Genomic DNA, 9,849 nt, shown 5'->3' with positions numbered 1-9,849 from the left:
TTCTATTCAATTATGGTATGGCCTTTTTCGCTTGTCACGTTAATTTCAAGTGGGGGCCGCTCCATTATTATTACGTTAAACCAAATATTACCCAGTCTACGTATGTCTTCATTATTTAATTACGGCGCATTCATTCGTTATTTCATTTGTCACTGTCAATGCTGGATCCATGGATCAAATATCTTTTTTTGTTGTCGTTGTTGTTGGCTATACGACGCAGCTACTGTGAAATATGCAAAATAATATTTGATTTATTTAAATAAGATAATATTATGGAATTATGAAATAAAGACTATAGCCTGTAGTAAATATTATTTGCAATGTTTGCAAAAACACGAAATGGTGACCGGACCTTGAGCGAACGTAGGAAGAAACAGAGGAGCTGGCAAGTAACAACAATGGAGAAATGGCGGGCGGAGAGAAAAGAGGAATCTTTTTTTATGCTTGTACAGTGTAATTTGTATGAGCCATGGCATGCGTCACAGATAGTTATTTAACTATTTGGATGAAGTGAAGGTAAACAAGTTTGAGAATGGGGCGCTCCATGAGCATTGGATACTTGAAAAACTCGGCGTCACCTACAAAGTCCGGTCACTTGCGCAGGAAATGGTAAGTCAGAAAGAGATAAGCTGCACAGAAACACCACATGATTCTATTATTTCTAGACTGTCGGATGTAATGCGACGTCAGGCTCCACCACTTTAGTCATTGCATTATGAGAGGTCGAATTTTCTGGACAAGGATCCTGAATACCTGTTGTACACTATTATCCAATCAATATTTAATCATTTTGCTCTCCGCAGTGGATTCACATGCATTCTGCCAGCCCCGTCTTTGCATCTTTAATTATGAATCACTTGTTCCCCTCACATAGATACCATCACTGGCTGGATCCCTCCAAGAGTACGTCTCCAAAGCAAGTGGGCTAATGCCCCTGATCAGAGTCAAAAACTTCTAATGTTCCCTCACCTCATCTTTCTTTTTCAATGACAGCTCGCCATCTTCATTTGTGTATGTATATATTAAGTTCCTAACTTCACAAAATTTTGAAAAAAACCTATCGTGAAAGAAATGTATACATCAGACTTCGAAGTTACTTTTCAACGAGACTCAACTTTAAGATATCTACACGTATTCTTTATCAACTTAGACTACCTGCCTTTCTGTGTATAAAATTGTCCACTTCGGGAATTTGCCGTGACAAACTCCCCCACTTTTGCCAGCGGCAAATTATTTGTCACTCGGTGATTTCAGATGCAGTGTCATGGGCTTGTATGCGGCTAACACCACAGAAACCTTACACGCAAGAAACCCCATCATTCCAACTATGACTTCCTTTGGGGTCAAGTTCACTTGCAAATCTCCCGAACCATACCTCGCCGCCAATAAAACAAAGCCTATTGCAAATGCCACGCTCCATATTGGGCCCTTCAATCCCCCCAACAATGGACTGCTTTCCCTCCTCTCTCCAGTGATTGATTCTGGAACTGGCAATCCATCCACGGATCTCTGCAATAATAGCAGATACAAAAACCCAACAATCCCACCTAGCAAGAAAGCACAGCCTTCATTTTTCCCAACTGAGAGGGAAACAAAGGACGTGCCAAAGAACACCAGCATAGCATCATATAATAGCAATGAGAATTTTAGATCTGCATACTCCCTCATGCTATCCTCATTTGATATCTTAGGATATTGAGGCAGGGTATTATCGGAAGCAATTTTGCTGAAATAGACAAGGGGGTCAACCCCACTTAACTCAGTTACAAGGCTCGGCCTTATTTCCAGCACACCGAGATCGCTTCCTTCCCCAAGCAAAACATCATCATTCTCAAAGTCATACTGGAAGCCAGTGTACTCATATATCTCCTCTTCTTTTAATGATGAATTGAATTCGCAACTAAGAACCGTTATCGACACACTACCAAGCCGCCATTGACCTGACCTTAGACGATAAATAAGAGAACAATTAGAAGGTTCTGATAAACGTAAATCTATATGAAATTGCAAATATAATAAGATTCATCACTTGTGGTGCAAAATGTTAAAGTGGCATATGAACCTCAGAAGAAATAACAAGTACTACTGAGCAAAGGCTTTTGAGCGGTCACTAAAGTGATGGTATTTTCTTTTACTGCTATAGATAGATAAACTTGTGTTATTCAAAAAAGTAATCTTAAATTGTAATTCAGCAACGATGTCTGTTGAATCTTAACCGCTTTAAAGACAACCTTCCTCACAAATTACCTGATTCAACGTCAATCCAAAGAGCTTTAACTCTTCCAATTTTAGGTCCCTCAAAGATGAAATCATCAACGGAACCTCTTTGGAAATGAAGCACATCATTTATATCCCCTGTTTTTGTAGAGTGGTCCATCATCAAACTTGCAGGTATCCTTTGCAATATTGAATTCCCGTCTTCAGCTATCAAGCATAAAAGAACTCCAGCATTTAAGTTACTTAAACTTGAGCCATATATGCTACTGGTACATAACTTGACCCTGAATAGAGACTTTGAGGTATCCTCCTTCAGAGACGAAGAGGCCCTTTCTATTAATGTGTTTGTGCTGACTTTCACCTCTGAGCCTGGCAGAAGACGAGAAGGCTTCACATAGCTCTGAAAATCGGCTGCAGGAACAACATAGTCCTTTCACACACTCATGATCTCAAGATCCAGTTAAGAATTTATGCAGAATAAAAGCACATTACCATGGCCGTATGGCCCAGGTCTAATCCGCATTCTAAATAAACCAAAAAGAAAGGAAAGAATGCTAATGACTGCGTTTCCATTGATCTAGCTAACTTGATTAGCCATTTTCATTCCTTTACTATTTCTACTTCCTCTGATTGTAATTTAATTTCATCTGCTTATCTACATTACATACACTCCCGGGATTCTACTAGGATGCTTGTATTTTAATCGTTTTATTGATATAACTTTGTTGTTTATTAACAAATAAAACGAAATGCACAAATCTTAAACTCTACCGCAGAATCCACGGGAAAAAAATGCGCAGCCAAGATCGAAGACTGTTAACAGAGTTAACTTTGATCGGTTATAGAAACAAGGTAACAGGTGTTAAGTATAAAACAGGAAGACAATAGTCCCAATACTATATAGCAGCAAAAATCTATGTAATTGATTAGTTATATCATCGGCCAGACCAGCCATAAGAAGTGGCTTGCCATCAGAAGCCAGTAAAATCCAAGCGTTTTCTGACACGAATGATTTATAAAGTAGCCAACGTAAAACACAAGCTACTCAGGTCCGCATGTTAAAATGTTTGACTTAAACAAGCATGCTGATCTACATAATCAATTCATTATAGGATTGATCAACACGGTAGCATAACGTCAACAAATGATGTAAACCATGTTAACCTTATTGCTTGGTACGGAACCCGCGGTAACGCATTTCAGAAATCCGAGGCTACAGTCAACAACAAGTGTCATCAATATTCAAATCAGGAAGCATTCAAGGAAACTCATCATTAATCAATAAACTTGGGAGCTAACGATAACCAAATCCAAGGTGACCATGGCAAGTTTCTAATAAAAAAGTCTGTAACAAATTCCGTATGTCGGGTCAAACCCCAACAGACAACGAAAATAGCTTTCGAGCGCAGTGAACATGTGGAAAGAATTGTTTTTTAAACAAAAAGTTGTAAAAGTAAACCAGTGTACCCTGGAAAAAAGATTGTTTGGCGCGAACTGTAAAGCCGAAGGGGGTAATCCGAGTGCGAATTCTTGGCGGATGAAAAGGCGAGAGGAAGAGTTTTCGAGAAGCGAAGCTCGGAAGAGGAATTGCTTCCATAGCTGTAAGCCTCGGGACCCCCGAGTGCCGACGGTCGGTTCGAGGTTCAACAAGCAAACAAGCCACGGGCCCCGGTCCAAGACAGTGCAAGGGAATCAGGGAAGCCAGATACTTCTGGGCATGTCTCCCCAAGGGCACGAACTTGGGGGATCTCGCAAATTTTAAATATCCCCGCAAGATTAGATTTTTCTTTGCTTTTTGTTTTGGGCTTGGGTCAACTTTCACCTGTATTAATGACAAGATCCAACCCAAAGGCCTTGCTTTTTTTAAAAAATGGTTCCACTGGGGGAGGCTCCAACGTTTATATGTCATTTTTTTAATTATTAGTCCCGTACAAAATATAATAACATGGCGAGGATAACATTATATAGGGTGGTTACTAACTTACTGTTTTATTTCAAGAAACAGAAAAAAAAAAAAAAAGATTGCATGCCTGAATTTTTGTTGGGATGGGTCAATTGATAAGGTATGAGACAATATAATCGGATGTTGGGCTTAGTAAACAGCTTTATCTAATTAATACTACATCTGGTTCTTAATATAAGAGTTCGTTTGACTTTTATTTTGATTTTAAATATAAGACTCTAATCTATTTTGTCTTCATATTTATTTTTTAAAATATTTTTGTAACAATAATAGTTCTAATCAATATGCTTGATTAGCAACGATATTTTAAGAAAAACAATGCGTATTTATTATCAATAACTAACTTAACTAATTTTTTTAATCTATTCAAATTAGTCAATTAGTTCTTATATTAAGGACCATAAGTAGTACTCCTCCGGTCCTTAATATAGGACCCAATTAGAAGGTTAATCTTGGTCCTAAATATAGGACCCTTTTCTCATATTTTTTCATTCTTTCCTAAATTACCCCCATTAGATAATTAAATACCACAATAATACTCATTATTCATTAATAATACATCTATATATTTTATAAAGTGAATGAATACTTATTACTTATTGATTCCACACAAACATCAATTCTACCATTTTATATTTTTAATAAAATAATTTAAACATCTAAAAAAAATATTTTCATACAAATACCCATTCAAGGTAATTGGATTTTTTTACCTCCGAGGAATAGCATAATAATAATCGTACTATCTATTTTCTTTGTGCCCAGAAAATATAATCTTCTATTTATATTTTACCCAATCAAACAGAAAACTTAACTACGTTGGTACCGGATGGTGCGTGAGCCAGGAGAACTTGGACGAAGTTGGTACCGGAGGAGGCGAGTTAACCAGACTAATTTTTTTCAAATGTCAGTTTCTTTTTAGAAGTGTAAACCGAGGGTATTTTGAGATATCTATATTTATTACCTAACTTAACTACCATCCTTAATTTAATCAAAATAGTTAAAAGGGTCCTATATTAAGGACCGGAGGAGTAAATTATTTTAATGGTACTTTTTAAAATTTTAAAAAGCATTAAGTAATTATAATGAATTTGTCCATATATGTAAATTAGTTTATAGGTTTGTTACCATAAAGAAGAGGGGGTGGGCACGAGATTGCGTTTGGGGGGGGGGGGGAGCAAAGGCAAGGTTGTGATATTGAGATGTGCTTATAAGGATAACCTCCTCCGTCTTGTTTTTGTTTTTTTCCCCCAACCGAGCCGACACATCTAATTATGCATCACATCCATACATTGACATAAAGGATTTAATTTAATCTTACACTTAAAAAGTATATTTAAAAAAAATATTTAGTGCCATTAAACACAACACCGCTAATACTCTTATTCAAAGATATCGAATCTCCTCAGTCCATGGCATGTAGAGTATTAAAAAAGGATAATTATTAAGAAGCCCAAAAAAAATTATCAAAAAACCCTAATCACAAGTGAGCAGTCTAAACTTGTTATTACTCTCTGTTCTAAAATTTGCCATTATTTACTCTTTACTTATCAATAGATTTTAAGATAATTAAATTTATTTATTGAGTTCTGATTATAATCCTCCCTAATAAAAAAAAAAAGAAAAAGAATCTGTAAACTTTGAAAGATTCATGCGATCTTGCAGATTCAACGTCCCATCGTCTACCTTAGGCCACCACCAACTGGCCTTTAGCCGCTTTTTTCGGGTAAATCACATCACTTTTTTTATTTGACTCATTTACCCCCAAAAATCACAGAATATTCTACAAAATACATTTGGTTGTTAATTTATCTTCGTTTCAAATCTTCCATTTAATTATAAAAGTAAATAGCATTTAACATCTTAATATTATTTTTTAGTTATATTTAACACTTTAATCTTATTTACTGTTTAGCATGTTGGATACATATTAAATAAAATCAAAATATTGAAACCATAAAAAAAATAATATCAGGAAATTACATTAAAATAAAATTATGATGTTAAATAGGATTAAAAAATAACATCAAGATCGCGAATGCTATTTTTATCCTCGTCATAATACTTATCAGCACTGGAATACCGAGTATTAATTTTGATCACAATAGTATGATTTAAGAACACTTCAAAAAAGACATCATTTGCTCTCGAAATAAATGAAAAAAGAAAAAGACTCACTAGATAGTGAGTACCTAATACTATCCAGGGATGGGGCAGGCGAACTGGGGAAAAGATTCAAAGGAGCAGGAAAAATTACAATAAGATCCTATCAAAGATAATTAAAAGTAGAAAGGCTTTTTTTGAAATCATCAAATTATTATAAAGTTTTAAGAGATCTCACTAGAAAAGATTTTATTTATTTAATTATCAAATTATTTTAAAAAAAATATATATGACAACTGAAAGTGCAATAATTAACAACTTAAGGTATAACAATTAACAACTATCGTGATAGATATTGATAACTTATGCACTACATTTTGTGATGCTATGAGAAAATATGCTATAAATTGTTATCGTTATATCTTAAATTATTAATCTGTTCTTTTAATTGTTAATAATATTTAAAAAAATAATTTAGTAATTAAATAAATAAAATCTCTTGTAAATTTCTTCAGGTTTCAAAATAATTTGATAATTTAAAAGATTTTTTTATATTTATTTGATCGCTTTTGCCTTTTGGAATCTCAGCTCGCGACGGTGACGTCGACAGCGACGCTCCTATCTTTCTATCTCCTCACTTCTTACTCGAGTCTCTTTTCTTTCTGGAACGAGAATAATTACTCGAATCTTTCATATCACAGTTTAACCCGAATTCCGATTCCCAGTAACAAGTCAGGAAAGGGATGCGTCAAATTTATGGAGGGACGATCCTTGACTTTGATTTGTCAGTCATCACACGACATTAATAGGCATTGGGTGATTAGCCCTTCGGTCTCCTTATCTACAAATCACAATGATACGTATGCAATGAACTGAGTATTTTCGCACTAGGAGCCATGAGTTTTCAGCTGCCACTTCGATATGTACGGGCGAGGGCATCCGTAAAGCCGCACCATCCATCCATCTTAGTTCACAACAACTTGGACTCTTCCCTGTCACTTGGCTTGGAATTCAAGCATTACATGAATGCCTGATAGGTATTTGTGATGTGGACGCAGAGAGCACCAGTGCCTGTGCTTGCAAGCAATTGACTTTGTCCCTAATTATTGAAATCCTCCCCCTCTTGGAATCAACAAATTCAAAGACCCTCCAGATCCAGATTCCAAACCGATCACCCATACACAACTCCCTCATGGAGGATTCCCAGCAACAACACCTTCTCGAGCCGAACGAAGGACCCGAAGCCGTTACCGTCCTCAATTCACCAAAGAAGCTAGCTCTCCTTCCTCTTGTCTTTCTCATCTATTTCGAGGTCTCTGGCGGTCCGTATGGTGAAGAGGCCGCCGTGAAGGCTGCTGGGCCGCTCCTGGCCATTCTTGGCTTCCTCATCTTCCCCTTCATCTGGAGCATCCCGGAGGCTCTTGTCACTGCGGAGCTGGCCACTGCCTTCCCCGGCAATGGAGGGTTCGTCATCTGGGTCAATAAAGCCTTTGGGCCTTTCTGGGGCTCTCTCATGGGCTTCTGGAAGTTCTTTAGTGCGGTCATAAACTTGGCTTCGTATCCTGTTCTCTGCATAGACTATGTCAAGCTGGTGATTCCTTCTTTGTCTTCTGGCTTACCTCGCTACCTGTCCATATTTTTCTCCACTGTTGTTCTGTCTTTTCTGAATTATACTGGTCTGACTATAGTGGGTTATACTGCTGTGGCTCTAGGAGTTGTTTCTCTGACGCCGTTTGTATTGCTGTCCTTGATTTCAATCCCCAAAATTGATCCCAGCCGATGGTTAAGTTTGGGTCAGGCGGGTGTGAAGAAGAATTGGACTTTGTACCTCAACACCCTTTTTGGAATTTGAACTTTTGGGACAGTGCTAGTACTATGGCCGGTGAAATTGAGAAACCGCAGAAAACATTCCCAAAGGCCTTGTTATCTTCCGGGTTGCTTACATGTTTAGGTTATATAATTCCTTTGCTTGCTGCTACAGGAGCCATACCGCTTGATCAGGAAAAATGGGTTGATGGGTATTTTGCAGATGTGGCCGAGATGGTTGCTGGAGGGTGGTTGAAAGTCTGGATGGAAATTGGGGCTGTTCTGTCCATTGTTGGGCTATATGAAGCTCAATTGAGCAGCGCAGCATACCAGGTTCTGGGTATGGCAGATTTAGGATTTCTACCTCGAATTTTCGGAGAAAGAGCAAAGTGGTTCAATACTCCCTGGATGGCCATTTTGGCAGCAACAGTAATAGCGCTCGCAATGTCTAACCTGAGTTTCACGGCCATCATATCTACAGGTAATTTCTTGTACAGTTTGGGGATGCTTTTGGAGTATGCATCTTATCTTAAGCTGAGAAGGAAGTTCCGGTCACTGAAAAGGCCATTTGAGGTTCCAATGGGATTCCCATGTCTGGTCATCATGTGCTTGGTGCCATCTGTGCTTCTGTTAGTTGTGATGGCTGTTGCTAGCAAAGTTGTGTACGTGGTCAGTGCTTTCCTGACTTCTTTCTTATCTTAAGCTGAGAAGGAAGTTCCGGTCACTGAAAAGGCCATTTGAGGTTCCAATGGGATTCCCATGTCTGGTCATCATGTGCTTGGTGCCATCTGTGCTTCTGTTAGTTGTGATGGCTGTTGCTAGCAAAGTTGTGTACGTGGTCAGTGCTTTCCTGACTTCTTTCGGCATTGTGTTATATTATTTCCTGAATCTCTGCAAGGCCAAGAACTGGATTCAATTCATGAATTCAGTAGACGCGATGGAAGATGAGGACGGCCGTAATTTATAGACGCTGGGGATTGTTTGAGCTCTATATTATGTCGTGATTGTGTATATAATAGTAATTGATGATGTGGGAAGGTTAAGAGGTTTCTGCTGAAGAAACTGGTTGGTTCTTATGAATTCTTTATTATTTGAGGTTAAAATTATGATGCAGGAAGTGATGTAAAATGGTCTTAGATCGATGTATCCCTTATCTTCATTATTGAGTGGAAGCATGCATTCATAAAGCATACGTCACTGCCTATACCACTCTTGAAAAGACAGAAACGAAATACTCACAGGTGTCAGGCACCGATTCATCAAATCACGGCGCGCACAACTACACTTTTTTTTTAATTATTTGTTTATTGTTATTTTTCGGGAGTTAATGGCACCAGAATATTAAGAAAACTTTAAACCAATGATTAAAGAAATGGATGAGACCGGACAGTCCGATGAGTTGAACTGTTAACCGGACACATTAACAACTCGGTTTAGACTAAAAAATCATTCATATGATTGGATCGGATTAGATCGGAGTTAAGTCGTCATTAAGTCAGAACTCAGAGTTGGACTAAGAATCGAAAGGGTTTTTAGAAAATTGGATGGTTTTTTAGCTTGACTAAAAAAAATAGAAGAAAAATAAAAAAAAATTGACTCCCTTCAAATATCCTAATATTTTTAGACTATTTATAATCATATAGTATTATTTCATTGAAAATTTCATATATTGTGATGTTAAAACTATGAGTCACTAGCTTTTTTGTTTTGATGTCTGGTCTAGCTTTTAAAATAATGTTTTAATTCGAATGAATTAATAA

At 37.3% G+C, this 9,849-nt stretch overlaps 1 protein-coding gene and 1 pseudogene across 2 annotated transcripts; one reads left to right on the top strand and one right to left on the bottom strand.

The window, feature by feature from the left end:
• Positions 1 to 686: 686 nt before the first annotated feature.
• LOC114718437 (uncharacterized) lies at positions 687 to 3,937 on the bottom strand. 2 transcript variants are annotated; one of them, XR_003737818.1, is made up of 4 exons: positions 3,685 to 3,937; positions 2,248 to 2,628; positions 1,156 to 1,940; positions 687 to 1,034 (listed from the first exon to the last, which is right to left on the bottom strand). XR_003737818.1 is itself a non-coding variant. In XM_028903742.1 (3 exons), exons 1-3 carry the CDS (start codon positions 3,812 to 3,814, stop codon positions 1,231 to 1,233), a joined length of 1,221 nt encoding a protein of 406 aa, XP_028759575.1. In that variant the 5' UTR covers positions 3,815 to 3,937; the 3' UTR covers positions 687 to 1,230. The 2 variants fall into 2 exon arrangements, 1 of the variants encoding a protein (XP_028759575.1); XM_028903742.1 differs by having other exon boundaries at positions 687 to 1,940.
• A 3,523-nt stretch (positions 3,938 to 7,460) lies between these two features.
• Positions 7,461 to 9,281, top strand: LOC114718525 (probable polyamine transporter At3g13620; annotated as a pseudogene).
• The last annotated feature ends 568 nt before the right edge of the window (positions 9,282 to 9,849 follow it).

The sequence above is a fragment of the Neltuma alba genome, unplaced genomic scaffold, assembly GCF_004799145.2.
Source record: "Neltuma alba isolate B1F8T4 unplaced genomic scaffold, ASM479914v2 tig00011850_pilon, whole genome shotgun sequence".
Classification (NCBI taxonomy): Eukaryota; Viridiplantae; Streptophyta; class Magnoliopsida; order Fabales; family Fabaceae; genus Neltuma; species Neltuma alba.
The sequence above is the reverse complement of the archived record's forward strand: the minus strand, read 5'-3'. Positions and strand labels throughout refer to the sequence as shown.

Coding starts and splice junctions, on each gene's coding strand:
- LOC114718437 (XM_028903742.1), bottom strand. CDS start 3,814: ATGGAAGCAATTCCTCTTCCGAGCTTCGCTTCTCGAAAACTCTTCCTC. Junction 2,629..3,684: donor CAAACAATCTTTTTTCCAGG/GTACACTGGTTT, acceptor TTGTTCCTGCAG/CCGATTTTCAGAGCTATGTG. Junction 1,941..2,247: donor TTGGATTGACGTTGAATCAG/GTAATTTGTGAG, acceptor GTCTAAGGTCAG/GTCAATGGCGGCTTGGTAGT.